The sequence below is a fragment of the Papilio polytes genome, unplaced genomic scaffold (genome assembly GCF_000836215.1).
Source record: "Papilio polytes unplaced genomic scaffold, Ppol_1.0 DF822067.1, whole genome shotgun sequence".
NCBI lineage: Eukaryota > Metazoa > Arthropoda > Insecta > Lepidoptera > Papilionidae > Papilio > Papilio polytes.
This window is the reverse complement of record NW_013527137.1, coordinates 5,373,920-5,390,926: the sequence shown is the minus strand read 5'-3', so window position 1 is coordinate 5,390,926 and position 17,007 is coordinate 5,373,920. Positions and strand designations below refer to the sequence as shown.

At 33.2% G+C, this 17,007-nt stretch overlaps 2 protein-coding genes across 2 annotated transcripts in view; one reads left to right on the top strand and one right to left on the bottom strand.

The window, feature by feature from the left end:
- LOC106106878 overlaps positions 1-12,507 on the bottom strand; it is a 20,013-nt gene extending 7,506 nt beyond the window's left edge. Inside the window, exons 1-6 of the mRNA XM_013287538.1 lie at positions 11,976-12,507; positions 8,100-8,286; positions 4,800-4,912; positions 3,461-3,616; positions 682-889; positions 140-335 (exon numbers count right to left, since the gene is read on the bottom strand). Of these exons, the coding sequence (XP_013142992.1) occupies positions 140-335; positions 682-889; positions 3,461-3,616; positions 4,800-4,912; positions 8,100-8,286; positions 11,976-12,133 (1,018 nt within the window). The 5' untranslated portion in view covers positions 12,134-12,507. The remainder of the gene's footprint in view (positions 1-139; positions 336-681; positions 890-3,460; positions 3,617-4,799; positions 4,913-8,099; positions 8,287-11,975) is intronic.
- Positions 12,508-12,623: 116 nt separating this feature from the next.
- LOC106106877 (Fanconi anemia group I protein-like) overlaps positions 12,624-17,007 on the top strand; it is a 16,200-nt gene continuing 11,816 nt past the window's right edge. The window contains 10 exon segments of the mRNA XM_013287537.1: positions 12,624-13,084; positions 13,158-13,265; positions 13,357-13,529; positions 13,764-13,931; positions 14,222-14,332; positions 14,643-14,773; positions 15,296-15,495; positions 15,765-15,892; positions 16,277-16,491; positions 16,878-16,993. Of these exon segments, the coding sequence (XP_013142991.1) occupies positions 12,986-13,084; positions 13,158-13,265; positions 13,357-13,529; positions 13,764-13,931; positions 14,222-14,332; positions 14,643-14,773; positions 15,296-15,495; positions 15,765-15,892; positions 16,277-16,491; positions 16,878-16,993 (1,449 nt within the window). The 5' untranslated portion in view covers positions 12,624-12,985.

The following is a 17,007-nucleotide window of genomic DNA, read 5'->3' as shown; positions in this document are numbered from 1 at the left end:
TTTTGTCAAGCTCTTGACTTGACCTTTAATTTTATTTTTTATTAAAATTGGACCAGCAGTTTTTGAGTTATTTCAATACATACAAAAATACAAATCTTTCCTCTTTATAATATTAGTATAGATAAAGCTTTTGTCTTACCTTTAGCGGGTCTTCTATCAGTGTAAGGGTATCTATGGGGGGGTCCGAATATCTTCCTGTACGTGTTCCGCGCGGCACTGGTGACGCTGGAGAAGCTGCTCATCATCAGCACCAGCAGCCGAGAGAACCACCAGCGCTCCTCAGGGTGCGCGCTCTTCTGCATATACGCACCCTCGTCGTCTGAACTTTCGATACTCTGCAAACATAGATATAAATGCGAGAGTTTAGATGTGGTGGTGGGTGTTTTTAGAAGGTATTATCAGTACAATTCGGTAATAAGAAAAAAATTGGTACAAATATACATAGGCTACTAATTCTTTTTTTTATTTCAAGTGACAAAGTTACGGTCAAAATATAGATTAAAAATCCTCATAGATACACACTAGCCTATTGACATTTTATCTACTGACTAAGGTCTAGGCTGAAACTTGGTAGGGCGTATAAAATTAATTTTGTTAAGGTAAATAAAATTCTTATATCATAATTAATGATCGGTTTGGACATATTTGATAATAATTTACTAAGTTATTTATTGTTCTGACCGTAAATCTCTTGCGCGTGGCGGTGGCAGTCCAGGAGGCGATGGAGGGCATGCGGTCGGGCACGTCGCTGCCCTCCCCGGGCGGGGACTCCATGCGGAACTGCGCGAGGGACTTCCGAGACATGTTGGGCATGGCCACCTGCCCCGGAGCCAGCTCCACGCGGTCCCGAGACAGCGGGGAGTACGTGTAGTCCGTTTTCGGGTACTTGCTACAAGAAATAGTCGTTTTAAAGTATATGGAAAAAATAAAATATTAGTTAATGTGGATCCAGTGTAAAAATATCCAGTTTTAAAGGGAATAAAAGGATTATTGATTAGAAGGAATAAAATTAAACCACAGGTGGGAATATCAGATTTCAATGAAACAATGTTTAGAGGTTTATTCTAATATTACGACATATAGTGGTTGCCATTGCAAAAATAAAATAGTAAATCTTATTCTACATCAAAAAACGAAATAAGGTAGACTTTAGTAATTTTACCACATTAGAAGGAAAGGAATAGAATTCCAAACACAAATATCGAGATGTCTACAACGGATACAAAACCTCATTATTTACATTTCCAAGTTGAAAGTGTAACAAGCCGCTAGTTTCTAGTTCAGACATTTGATCCGCTTTGTCTCAACATTTCACTAAACCACAATGCACTTACAAAGTAACATTATGCATTACGAAATCACTATTTAATAACAAATCTATATTAATATTATAAAGAGGAAACGTTTGGATTTTTGTACGTATTGAAATAAATCAAAAACTACTGGACTGATTTCAAAAATTATTGCAACATTAAAATCTATGGTAACATAAGCTATATTTTTTACTATTATCTAATTCCACGTGAAAGGAGTCGCGGTCTACAGTTGGTTTATAAACTGTTTACAGTGACTACAAGAACTGTGCTTCGATTGACATTTGCGCCACTGAGATACAGAATTAGAACTACTCGAATATAGTTTTAGTGTTCGTTTTACGAAACGAATCGAACCGAATGCTCTTGGTTGAATAATCAAAATTAAATAATTATAAATGTGAATGTTTAGAGGGATGGATGGAGATGGATGTTTCTTACGTCATATTTCCAAAACGGCTTAACATATTTCGTTGAAATTTAGCACAGATGTAGAACATAGTCTAGAAGAAAAATCGAACAGTCTTTTAATCACGCACAGACGGAGTCGCGGATGAAAGCTAGTTTAATATAAAGCTTTCACTAGAAATACGAATAACGTTAATTTTTTAAATTCTTTTAAAAACTGTGTACCTTAGTGTGAAAACATTTTCCAAAGTCTCTACTTCTTCAACTCTTAACACCTCCATATTTCGTCACAAATAAACTAATAATAAATAACTAAATATTAAAAATGTGAAAACACTAACGTCTAAATAACAAAAACCAGCGGAACAATAACATATTGATTATTTAAATTTGAAATGTCAACGAAAAACAGTTAGCAATGCGCGCGCGCAGATAATTCCATAGAGATTTTTGTATACCCTCAACAATAAAGTATTTGACAGATCATATTTTTATATGACAACACCAACATAACGATAAAAAATCAATAAATTATACGATTAAATTAAAATAGTTATAAATAATGAATTTTAATACATTTATACGTCATTTTTTTATCTGTATTTACTATCACATTTCTACACAATAAAAAAAAACAAAGATCATCCTTTTCCTATTTACTCAAGGTATTTTGAATTTATTAGTGTTCTTTGTTCTCTCCTTTGAATTAGTATGCAAAACACGATATCTGCTAGTTGAAACGCCTCAAGAGCGAATCGAAACAAAGCGGGAAAACTGGAGTAAGGTCGTACAAAATCAATAACAAAATTTTCGGTTAAATTTTAAATAATTATTCAAAAGTAAATCATACTAATATTATAAATGCGAAAGTTTAGATGGATTGACGGATGGATCTTTGGCAGGGTTTGTACGCTAAACGGCTGAACGGATTTCGATGAAATTTGGTATTAAATGTAGAGAATAGTCTGGAAGGCCATAGGCGCTTTTGGTTTTTTTTTTATCAAAAAGTCAATACAAATTATTTATGCAAACTTTTATTACGTTTTCATTTTGCGTCTGTATTAATTTCTCATTCTTATAATGGCTTATTTTATTTATCAATGCAGTAAATTATTTATAATTGTATTCTGAGAATTGGAACAATTGATAAGAAAAAAAAGTATAACGAATGTATTTTATGTGAGTAGGCGGGGTCACGAGGTCGGGTTAAACCTAAGGAAAACAATAAGCTAGCAGCTAACTAGACCGTAATACTTAGGGATTAAGCAATGCGCAGTCTTAAATTCCGATTTGTACAAAGTTTTCGGATATCTATACTAATTCTATAAGGAAAAATTTGTATTTTTGTATGTATTGAAATAACTCAAAAACTACTAGACCGATTTAAAAAAAATCTTTCACCATTAAAAAGCTACATTATCACTGAGTAAATATATAGGTTAGGTTTATTTCTATTGAAATTTCCGCGCGGACGAAGACGCGAACAACAGGTAGTTTGTAATAATTTAAAATAACTATTTTGAATAGGAGTCTAGCATTAGTGTCAAAGTGAAGTTTAAGTTTTTCTTCCTTAATTGCATGACATTTAGGAGTAAATAGGTAGGAGTAGCAATGACTTATTTCTCATTTTCATCTTTCCTAATATCCCCCTTTTCATTTAACTCCACACAAATATCGATGTACATTTAAAAACAAGAGTGTATATGGTACGTCTATGACGTCATAAATTCGTAACTCACTTCCAGTACTCGCCGGCCATCTTGTACAGTCTGGAGGGCAGGTGGTCGAAGCTGGGTTCGCGCTCTAACAGAACGCTGGCGTCAGCGAGCGCCTGCTCGGCGAACGAGCTGTCTGTCGAACACGCGCTGTACGCCGGGCTACTGTACCTTGTTGACCTACAATAATATACTCTAAGTGTAACGACTTAAGGTCTATTATAATGCTGTTTAGAAATGATCTTTACGGATCTTAACGACACATTGTGTAGGATATGGGTCTGTATAAAGGATAATAATTGTAGACTTATTTGGGCTAACCACTTTAGAGATAAAAATTTTGTCTACACATGTATTAGTGCAATTTATATTTAACCCTTTTAAGGGTTTATTATGTTGTAAAATTATTCTATTCGGGTTGTTCGGAGTAATGAAAACAGGATCTAAGCGAACCCTTTCACTGACTTATCTTTCGACCTTTATCTGACGTTGACCCTAGTATCGTGGGAAGCAGAAACTTTCTATGTGCAATTTATAATACTCTGAGGGGAGGAATATTTTGTTTCACAATTTAGTTTTTCATATATTTTGTGAAAAACCGTGTGAAAACACAGTTTTGAACGAGTATGGGCATTTTTTTTAACATAAATCATCCCAAAGGTTACATAGTTGCCAAATATATCTAAATATATCTTATTTACTTTAGATTTTTACATTTAATCGCTTGTGTTTGCTTCTAACTTTTGAAATAAACAGAATTTTAAATTGGACAACCCTCATGCACCCTAGTTAGTTGCATGCGCTCACATACAATTGAAAGCATAAACAAATAATACAGTTAAAGTTCTTTGGGGTTGAGCGAAGGGGCGGAATGCCAGACCTTCAAAATCACGTAAACAATGTAGGGAGAAAAATTTAAAGGGCCATTTAAATTTCACGGCCATATGTCACTGAATATTTTTTTAACAATCGTATTTAACGAAAGCAAGATTGTAGGGTTGGCTGTTATAAATGCTTTTGATTATCATTAGCTAATCCCTTGGAAGTTTTGATTTTATTTATTTTTTATTAAATAGGAAAGCTAGAAAATATAGTTTTCGCATATGAACAATATAAATAGTATGACAATCGCTAAGATAACATAAAAAACAATAAACATGGAGGGAAAGTAAGGTAAACAATATTAAAAAAGGAACTGTCCCACCACTGACTGATAAAAGAGCAGATAGCTTAAAAGTGTCACTGTCAGATAAAATACCAAAATCCGATATTACCATTACGCATTTTATACATTGGATTATTATCTGACAATTTACAAGAATTGTGGGACAGGCCTTGAGTCTTACAAAGTCGTGGTACTGACCTGTCTTGCGTCACATTTTGCGAGGCGTGTATAGGGCTGTAGGGCAGGTCCTCGAAGTTACCGTAACGCTTTGAGCTGGTAGACACACGCTCATATTGACTGTTGATCTCGTTCTGTTTAAAGAAATAAACATTTTATATGTATTTAAAAGTATAAACCATATAATTTGTTGACTGTACAATCAATGATTTTAAAACGGACCTTAATAATGTCAAACTCTTAAAATCAAATATTTTCTTATAAACTATTTGGACAAACTTAATACTTTTTTTTTAAATAATAGTAGATTTTTGTTAATTTACTAATATTTCCTTTAATCATTCCAACTAAGCTCTAGGCTTGTGCTAGGATATGGTTCAGGGCAATGGCGGGATTCGAACCCTTGACCACAAGATCGGTAGTCTGTACCACAAACGATTAGGCTATTGGCGCTTGAAATATAGAAATAACTCAAAAACTAATTTGACGATTTCAAAAATTCTTTCACCATTAAAAAATTACGTTATCAGTTAGTAACAAAGGCAAGTTTTAATTATTTTTTTAATTTCACGCGGGCAAAGTCGAGTAACAGCTAGTTCATAATAATGAGAAAAAGATTCCGGCATGAAATCATCGTCTTCACTAAATATATAAAAAGTATACTTCACAAGAAGTTTCATCTGAATTAACTAAGCTTCAATGTATAGTTATCGGTCCAGCAATTGTTGGAAGTAATAGAATCGCTGGTTCGAGTGCGATCTATGAATCAGCGTTTACAGTTCCGCGGATGAAGGACTTTGACTCGTAGGCTACGAAAATAGCGAATTAACATAGCAGGAAACATGGATGCTTATAATTCGTTGGATTGAAAACATAGCTATCGTCATATGTGGAAGAGATTAAATAAATTATTATCTTTTTTAAAAAATAAATAAAAAATTAATAATAAAAGTAATTAAACACTCTTCAGACTCAACACGCTGTTATAGTGGCCCCAATAGGCAAGTGGCAGTTACGGAGATCGGCAAAATAAACTTCAGAAGGTGTGGTTTAAATAATGATTGTAAATGGCAGCAGTGTTCTTAGCAAACATGATATTTACATACTCAAATTTTTACATGAAAAGGTAATGACCTTACCAGTCAGAATTTACAGAATAAGAAGGTACACTTACCTTCCGCAGAGGAAACTCACCTTGTTTAGTGAAACAAGGTGAGTTTCCACTGCGGAAATATGTTCCTTTAAATGATATTGCTATCCTTGTTACACATAGAGAATGAGCAGGATAGTAGGATATTTTTAAACAGATGTTTTGACGCTATAACATTAAAAAAAATGGTGGTTATATATCTACTTCTGGAGACTTAAAACAATTCAGTTATAACATAACTGGCTAATTAAAAATCCTGAGTCATTCTTTATTGTTGTTATCAGAAATAATGTTGGTGTGAATCAATCATTTGCTTACGTAATCAAGTACGGAAAAAACTGATTAAAATTCAACCGCTACAATACGTCACGCTATAAAAATTTATAAAACTTGTATAGGATCCTGAGTTAGAAAACATTTTGCGACGCAACACGGAATTTGAAAAAAAAAACAATCGAAAACTGATTCCAATTTCGAATTCCAATTTTAAAATTTAAACTAACCTCCTTCGATTTTAATTCCATTTTCCAACACAAGTCCCATGCATAGTCAAAGTATCCACGTTCGATAGAAAACTTGTAGTGGTTACTAAGCAACTTAAAATCAAGAATACGTACCTCGATCCAGTGTTCTATATCGAGGTGTTAAAACTAGGTCAAGATTCGCACGCGTATAATTTGTTTCACTATAAAAATTCAACGTCACTAACAAAAGTACGACCGAAATGGTGCAGATGTCCTGAAATAATAATGCCCATAACTGTTGGCCGGACGTTTTAAAAATAAAACGACGCGGGAGAATATCGATACGAGTTTTACACACAACGTAGTACATTTTCCTGTGAATTTGTTGTCAAAATCTTCCTGTTTTTTGTATAAACAAGGACAATTACTAGTGGTAAGTAGTCTCTTATGTTTATTTAAATAATTATTTACATAACATTAACTTATAATTCACCTTCAAAATTCAAATTCACCTAACTGGCTGAATGACGGAACATTGACACTAAATAAAAAAAAGGCGCGAAAGATTTTTGTTTTTTACCAGAGTTGTAATAGCAGTCGTGCTGATAATGTTAAACTGCCAAGTTAATGATACTGAAGCGTGAAATAGATTTTCGGCCATAAACTTTTAAAAGGTGTTACCATAATACTAATTCATTGAGTATTTTTTTTTAGTTTTCTAATTACTAGATAGGAATTAATAATTATAAATATAAATCAATTAAGATACCAAGGCGTCTGGTTTAAATTGAAACTGACGTTACAGTATGCGGGTGAATGAACTCAATAAATTAATTGATCGTATAGTTTAGTGATCAATTGACTGTTGTATTTAGTTTGGGGTTACTACTCGATTACAAATGTTTAACCTTGGGGCCATGTGGTCGCCATATTTAGAACGCCGTAGATTGCCGAAATACAAATGAAATTACAACTTAGCCTAAAACTTCGTATTAAATTTAATATTCTGGATTTGCATACTAGGCTACATTCTAATGCAAATAAAATTGAGTAAAAGACTAAAATTGCGAGTAATTTTTCACTTAATTTAGAGATGTAACTGTTCATTCAAACATCTGTATACGGGCATGTACCGTGGATTTACATTGCCGAAATTTACAAAAACATAGTCTTGTCTCTTTCATTATCTATGACTAGAGTGAGATATCAATATTTCGTAGATGTTATGCAGTAGACGGTTAGAATATCAAAACATACGGATATTAACGGTTTGTTTTATGACAAACGAATACAGTACGATGATCACCTATCAAGTTAGTTATACTTGTAGCTAAGACTGAGTACGTGATTATTGCAGTTTAATTTGCCAACATTCCATATATTGTAAGGAATGTTGTATCATAAAATCGATCTGGCATCTAAACGTGATTGAATGCGTTTTATCTTACTTATATTATAAATGCAAATATTTAGACTGATGGACGGATGGATGTTAGAGTTTGTAGCCTAAACGGCTAAATGAAATCTTGATTAAATTTCACATGCAAATAAGGGATAGTTTGAAGAACACATAGACTACTTACTTTTTTTTACCACGCGGAGTCGCTCGCGAAAGCAAGTATTATTATAAATCAAAAGACTACGGATTCTATTCCTTGAGTAAAGATTTTAAATAAAACAATGTTTTGATTTGTTCAACGTGTTTACCTGTACGATTTCCTTCCGATGTCCTTTCAATCGGTCTAGGCTCTCTTCAGACGAGTAGTCCGAGGTTTTAATCAGCTTCTCGGCTAGCCGAGATGACTGCCGTGTGCGGTGCGCCTGTACACTCTCATTCTCTTGGTCCTCCTCTATTACTTCCACACCATCCTTATTTGATGATTTCGCAAATTGTCTGCAAAATTAACCAAAGTTAACAACATTGTCTATAAATGCCAAGTTTTGTATGTTTATTTAATTATTATTATGAAATAGCATAACTGTATCTATGCTAGTTGGTTTTTAAGGGTATTTTCATCTTGAAGTTTTTGAAAAGTGTCTGTTTTTTTCGATTAAAGTCTTATTCTATATGTAACATCTAATTTCGTTGACCTCTAGACTTTTATGAAACAGTTCGCGTAACTAGAGGGCAAAAAATTTAAAGAGAATATACGTTTTTGCTAATACCAAGTTTCTATTGAAACATTTTAATACCATCTTTAATTTGCATTATCATACGTAGTCGACAATCGTGATAATTACTGTGAAACAAAAAGATAACCATAAAAAAATAGCTTATGGTAAAAAAAACTATCTTAAAAGGAGCACGGAATAGTTTTTATACTATAGTTTTAATTAGCTTTCGCCCGCGTGGAATTAAAAAACAAAACTAAGTAGCCTATGTGTTCTTCCAGACTATCCTCTACATCCATACCAAATTTCATCGAAATCCCTTCAGCCGTTTAGGCTACAAACTCTAACAAACATCCATCCATCTAAACTTTCGCATTTATATTATTAGTATGAATAGTATGAAGTATGATTAAAAAGGATCACCATCTATAAATATTCAACGATAAATTTGGAGATTCACAGCCTTTCAGCTTTAATAGTATTCCATATTCTGTACATGTGTTAATAAATCATAATCTAAAATCTAAAATATTGAATAATTGCCAAAACTTAGGCATTTTAAGTCAGAACAATGGTAATCGTAAACTCGTATACAAATGTAAACAAACAATGTTGCCAGGTTGGCCACGTGCGTAAATATGTAGATTCGTTACTACTTAGCAAGATAATTCACCTTGGAGTGATGCCTGTGACTCACTACTCTACGTACATCCAATGATGCAAGAATACTTCGAACTACATTTGGAAAATTAAAAATAAAATCAAGGTCAATATTTGAAACGAATTGCTGGATAGAAAATCGGAATAAACGCAAAAAAAATAATTGAAAAAAGATATTATCCGGCATGGGTGTTGCTTTGGTAAGGTGTAGGGTATTGCATTTCCTACAGACTTCAAAAATGTAAATAATGATTTAAAAAACAAGTAAACAACAAATAATAACTTTTGAAAACCATCTATAAACACCAGTTTTAAAGGTTCAATTTTGATAGAAAAGATGACAAGAATCAACAACAGCAGGGATAAAAGCAAATAAATAAATAAAAACATCTTTATAAGTCTGTAGTTCATCAAATGTTAAATGCTTCATCATTATCATCACCAGCTCACTATACGTGTCCCCATTGAGGGGCTCGGAGCCTACCCTAAGCAAGGGTGACTAGGCCATAGTCAACCACATTGGCCAAGTGCGGGTTGGTTGACTTCACACATATCTTTGAAATTCCTTCGCCGACATATGCAGGTTGCATCACGATGTTTTCCTTTACCGTAAGAACGTTGGGTAAATTATGTACATATGAAAATTCGAAAAATTGAAAATCACATTGGTACATGACGGGATTCAACCCCAAGACCTGTAGTTTACAAGTCAAGTGTGCTTAAGCCATTGAGCCACCGACACTCTTAAATGCTTATATCAACAAAACTATAAATAACGTCATTCAGGTCAAGGTCAAAGAAATTGTTGGAACTTATCACAACATAAAACATTATTTACTGATTAGCATAGATACTGTACTTTTAAATGAAGATAAAATGTTTATCTGACAAAATGCAACCTGACCTTCATCAATAACCTTGTTTAATTTCTGTTAATTTTACAAAAATATGCATAAAAACGAATTAAGATGTTTCAATTTGTTTTTGTGTTGGAACTCATTTATTGTCATTAATATTTTAATGTAGATGTTACAAAGTTCTTTTTATGTGTAAAGAAAAAACTAAAAAAAAAATCTACTAAACCAACTGATTTTCCAAATTCTTTCACAATTAATTTAATCACATTAATATTATAAATGTAAAAGTTTAGATGGATAGATGGATATTAGAGTTTGTACCCTAAACAACTGAACAGATTTCGATAAAATTTGCTATGGATATAGAGGAGTCTGGAAGAATACATTGTCTACTCACTTTTGTTTTAGTAAAATCATGTGAACAGAGTCGCGCGCGACAGCTAGAATTGCTATAAAATGCATTTAAAAAGCATATTTTCCTACCCATGCAAAGCAGGGACAGACCACTAATCTTTAACCCTTATTGTGGCAAAATAATTATGTAGGTAAGAAAATAAATGTTAAAACAGAATGAATTTAGTCTTCGACAATAAAACAGGTACCAATTCAACAAAGTAGCCCATTGGGCAGTATTTACATTTTTGAGTATTTGTGTTAAGGCCACCATGCTTTGATGGCATCGTGACCTTACACTCATGGTCTTTTCTCTGTGAATGACATCACTGTCAAAACAGTCGATTATTTTTGGTAAATAACCTTGTAATTTGAAGGAACTTAATAAATTAGGCATTCTTCAAAATGATAATAATACTATTGCTTTTATCTTTGTCACTGGCATTGAAGTTTGCAAATTTAAACAAAGAGCTATTACTTTGCACTTATCAGAGTTGCATACCTAATCATACTGGCCACATATGGTTGAATATGGTCTAGTCACCCTTACATAGGTAAGCTCTTTGTTTCTTCTACCATGGGGACATATGAGCTGATGACAGAGTTTCACACTATCAAATAATTTAATAATGAACTCTGATCATATACTAATTTAGACAATGATCGGTGACCTATAACATTGTCGAAAATTTAATAAAAATCACAAATAGATTATAAAATCAACATTGAATTTAACTCTTATTGTAAGGGATAAATCCCTCACAAAAACAATCACTATCTAATATAAAAATGTAGATAACACAATCAATATAGATTCATATCTAATTTCCTTTCAATATACATGAGTTAAACATTTCCTATTTTTTTAGATATTGCAATTACAAAATATTACTTTATAGCTATAATGGTGTGTTAAATGCAGATATTATTACAGCTTGTAATTTTAAAGTGAATAAACAACTTGAGTCTAAGAAGAGATATGTCCTATAAATATAAATTGTTAAGACAGGTGATATTTAAGATCTTGACAAACTACATACTTTTGTAGCAGGTGTACAATTGTAAATATGCAGTTATGTATTTGAATATACTGTATGTATGTATAAATTCAAATTTTATCATATTAATATTATTAAGAGGAAACTTTGTTTCATTGTAATGAAGATTGAAAAACGACTGTACTATTTTTAAAAATTCTTTCACCTTTTGAAAGCTACATTATCCACAAGTAACATAGGCTATTTTTTTTCATAACTTTACGCGTGCGAAATAACGGGCAACAGCTAGTGTTGAATAATTAGATACCAGCTTAAAATTATTTGAATTGTGAAATTATTTGGTAATAATGGATATGAAAATTTGTTATTAGTGTATCTAAGATCTTTTCAATTTACTGAAACTGAATAACAATTGGTTTTGGATGTACACAGAAATCATATATTACATTTAAACCTTTAAAAGTTTATCATAAAAACATTAAAATGAACTCAGAAAGTGTAAGAGAACGTAAATATCACCTTATAATATTAATTTAAAAAGAATAGAAGAAAAACATGTTTACTTGATTGGTGTGCTTCTCTTCACAGGTGTTTTTCTGCCGCTTTTGTGATGTGTGTGATCTTCTCCTCCCATACATTGTTCCCGGTCACAGCTCGACCGCAAAAAAGGTGTCTTGGAACGAGACCTTGACCTCAAACCCGCCACAGTTGGGTTCTCCATCGTTCTATTAGAATTTTTGGTTTTTGTTACACTTTTCTGACACCATCTTTCACATGCATGCTACGGACCCTGACCCATTTAATAAACAGGTTCAATTTGAAAATTGTCTCATGGAATTCAGCACACGTCGAATATTGCACAAGGAAATCTATTTCTGTGACTTCGTTCGTGCAATGCCGCCAAAATGTAACGTTACGTATAAGTCACTGCGTTATCTTATTTTATCTAAAAGAACAGGTACAATATGTAAACTTATTCCCACGGAATAAATAGTTACTGTAAACATTGGTACAATATCATGTACTCAAAACACACTATTTAACTATAATATTCGAATATTTCGTAACTCGTACGACGAAGTACGTTTTTACTTTTATACATAAACGTAAACGACAAATTGTGACGAAGATGACGTCACTACCAAAAAGACGTTGCTAGTGATACCATGTGTTTCTTTAATCTCAATATTTTTAAACTTAATATAGTGCCTAACCTTGTGCACCGAGCCTACGGGAGTACGATAAGTTAGGGAAGATGATGATGATTTATTACTTCACCTAAACGCTTGTCTCGTTTTGTATACCTACATTGGCGTCAATTTTTTTGTTCCATTTGCTTTTTAAATATTAATGCTTTTATTTTTAATCTGTAGCCTCAAATATCCAACTTTTGTTTTGACTTTGACATTTCAATTTCAATTTGTTTTCGCGGCGAAACCCAAACAAGAACCAACAAGTAGGCACGAAAGGAACTGAAAAACCAAGGAAAAGTTATATGTACCCTACATAGTAAAATTTCATAATAAAGAAGAATTTTTGAACGCGTTTGTGTCTACATTTTGTAATTTTAATAATGGAGGCAAGCAAAACGTTCGCTAAAATAATAGAACTTGGCAAAAATAGCTCCAAACGTGAAGAATTACAAGAATATTGTAAATTAAAAATTGATCAGGTATGTATAAAATAATTTAATGGTATAATTACAATAAAGGGCATTTTTCAAAATTCCTGAAATTTTTCTTCAGATTGTCAGTTTTCTACCCCGGCGCATATTGAATTCCGATGGGGCTGGTCTCCTGGATTGTATATTAAATGGATTATCCGATGAACCTTTGGACAAGAATAAAGTTAAAGTAAGTAAACTACGATAAAAGATGTGATAAATCATACTTGAGCAAGTTTTAGTTGAGTTGTAAATGACTATGTGTACATCTATATTTACAGATAATAGATGTTGTGCTAAACACACTGAGAAAAGAATCCACTTCACTCACTCACGGTAGTGATATTATGAGCAGAGTGCTGCCAGAATTACCGAGACAGAGTGTCACAAATTTAGTTAGATGGTGTGATGATTGTGTGCAATCTATTGTTGAAGACAGTGACAAAAATATGATGTAAGTTTAATTATAATGTTATAAATTTTTAACTATAGCTTCTAGGAGGGTAAATATTATTAAATCGAAATAGAGATAAAAATTTAATCCGGATCAGTTCAGTAATTTAGGCTACAAACTTTAACAAAAATCCATCCATCAATCTAAACTTTTGCATTTATAATATAAGTATGATAACTTCTCTAACTGTTGTGGCGGTCAATACTCCTGATTAAAAACCTCTCATATTTTTAGATGGAAGGATATTCTACCTGAACATTTGAATGCAATTGCTAGTTACAACAGTGTAAACCACTGTGGTACAGATTTGACAGGAGCTGACTACAAACAGCAGTGTATACGCACATTATGTCAATGCAGATGGAAGGATCATCAGCTTGTACAACTTACGGCAATGTTCCGGTTGGTATTTAAAATAAAATTGCCATAATTTGTGGAGAACAAAAAAATGCAACAATTTTATTAAATTTTCATTTAGCCCAAGACTCTATGTGGAATGAAAAAGAACAAAAGTAGCCTATATGTGTGTGTTCTTCCAGAATATTCTCTGCATCTATCCATTCATGTATCCATCTAAACTTTTATATAAATAATTTCAGTAAGATATGTAAATTTTAAATGTAAAGTAATATCACAATCAAACATTGAAGACATCATCAATTTTATTCATTAATCATTATAATGTTTTTTAGAGAGATGGAATTATCAAAAAATGATCATAAACAAGTTGTTAATAAGATATGTTCACATATCATGGGCTTGACACCTGCGGAACTACCTCCACTGGTCCATCAACTTGTAAGGTATGTTTGAGATCCTTTGCATTTCCACTGAAATAACTTTAGTTATAATATATGCAGTATGCAAAAACAAAATAAAAACAGTGTATTTGCATTGTTAATAATAAAAAAAAACATTTATCTGTGTGTGTTATCAGCAAGTCTCTTGTTTTGGGTAATCTACGAAACGGCTTGACCATTTTACTTTACAGCTAATCTGTGCAGTAGTAACTTATGCTATTTTTTTAATCTAGCTGCTAGCATATAAATTAAAGTGACATTGCAATGGTATGAAATTAAGGAATAAAGTATGTTTGTATTTCTTTATTTTCAGACTGTGCAAGTTATATAACTTAGAGATTGTGCTGGCACATTTAAGTCATTACTTTAACTTACATCTGTATAGTAAACTGGAGCCTCCGCCACAGGATTCTGAATCTACAACCATAGACATTGATGATTTAGGTAACTATGCTTACTTAATGTAAATGCGAATTTGAATGGATGGATGATAACTATGCAATAGTAACAAATTATTACATATACCAATATAAGCTAAATGGATCTGGTTGAAATTTCTAATATACATAGTTTATATCCTGAAAGCTAAGGCTACTGCTGAAGTTTTAATTAACCTAGTATATAATAAATAGATGTCTATGGTGTCTGCCTAAGGGTCTTACTTAGTAACAAGTACAACAGTAACATACTACTTAAGTGACCGAAAAACGATTCTAATATGACTAATTTTATTGCTATAAACTACATGGAAGACAACCTAGACATTTAAACATTTCAGCAACAGCTCACTCTATGTTCATATTAAGGGGCTTAGAGCCTACCCTAAAGTAAGGATGACCAGCCCTTCAACCACGCTGGCTCAGTGCGGGTTGGGTCTTTTACATATATCTTTGAATTGTTCACTGATAGTAAACATGCAAGCGATTAATTTTCACCCGCAAGTAAAGAAAAGTAATACTATTTCAGCACAATACAGTCCGGCTGAATTGAGCAGTTGTCTATCAACTTGCATCTATCATATGACACAAGGTGCTGCGGAACATGATCTTATAAAGAAGCATATCAAAACATGGCCCAAGACCCAGTTACTCCGTGCTCCCTTCCTTATTGATATAGCACTCGCTGTCTCAGACAAGGGTGCTGAATTTAAATCTGTATGCTTAGATGTAAGTATTTTTATAATTTTATTTTGAGGCTCCTATGTACACTGTGGTAAGTCACAATTTTGCGATTCATTTTTTTTTTCAAATTAACATTAAAATTAGTTTTAATTTTTTTGAAATTGTGTTTAGGAACAATTGTAGATTTTGGTTATTTATAGTGTGTTTATGTTACGTCGTAAAATTTGCATTTTAAAAATTTCTATTAACTAATTTTTTTTCTTACTTTTTTATTATCTAATTCATCTATTACTATTTTTTAATTGTGTATTAAGGCAATAAAGTCAGCAATAGAGCAGCGAGCGCTGGACGAGCTGCGCTGCAAGCAGTCGGCGTGCGTGCGATCCGTGCTGCCGCCTGACGTCGATGTGGTCAGTGTGCTCAAAGTGCTTACTGCTGAGAGGTAAGATGTCTTATCTGTTATCAAATAATTTCAGCATACGATTAATACAATGAGTTCTTTTTAGCCCAATTAAAAATTTGTTTGTTACTGTTCTTGTTGTTAATACGAAAACTGAGCAAGGACATCTCGACACAGACATGCATAGATAAAAACATACATTCCGCCTAAAATAACCTGTAATATTAATATAGAAATATTGTATTTATCGATGTTTGTTATCGATGTCGATCTCGATGAAATTTGGTACAGCTGTAGAACATAGTCTGGAACAGCTCATAATCAAGAACTTTTTTTTAAAATTCCGAGTCGAAGTCGCTGGAAAAATCTTATATTCTTAATAACGTAAGAAATAAAGTCAAATAAGGTACACATTTAAATTTCCAGTGCCAATCACCGTGAGTTAACGGTACTGGGTTTGATCAACTTGGCGTTCTCCCTACTGGGCGTGTCGCGTGTGAAGCCAGTAGCGACTGTCCTGTGGTCACACGGCAAGCTGATACTGGTGCGGCTGTGCAAGGCGCAGCCCGCCACCACCAGACACATCCTGACCCAGCTCGCAGACAGGCTTTGCGCGGATGTCACACAGAGACAGTATTCTGGTGGGATTTTGTCAGATTAACTACGTCATATTAGACTTATTCAAATAAAATGTTTAGAGTCTTTTGTTTTTGTATGCTATTTCATTTTTGACTAAAGCTTAAGTATTAGAATGTCTGTCGCCTAGTTTTTTTTTTCATTTTTGTTCCACTTAGAGTCATATCATTATGTCGTAATCTATACTATCCATACTAATATTATAAAGATTTGTTACTTTTGTATGTATTGAAATAACTCAATAACTACTGGGCCGATTTCGAAAATTCTATCCCCAATAAATACTTACGTTATAACTGAGTAACTTAGGCTATATTATTATGTAATCTGCTTTAACAATTGTACTATCAAATGCAAACGTAATTTCTAATCCTGTAATGTTTGTTTGTAGACTGTTTGTACATCCTGTGCAAGTTGACGCCGGTGTCGGTGGAGCCGTGTCCGCAGCTGAACCTGATCCTGGAGAGCTGCCAGCCGGCGGGCGCGGAGTACGAGAGCGCGGCGCTGGTTCTGGCCGCCGT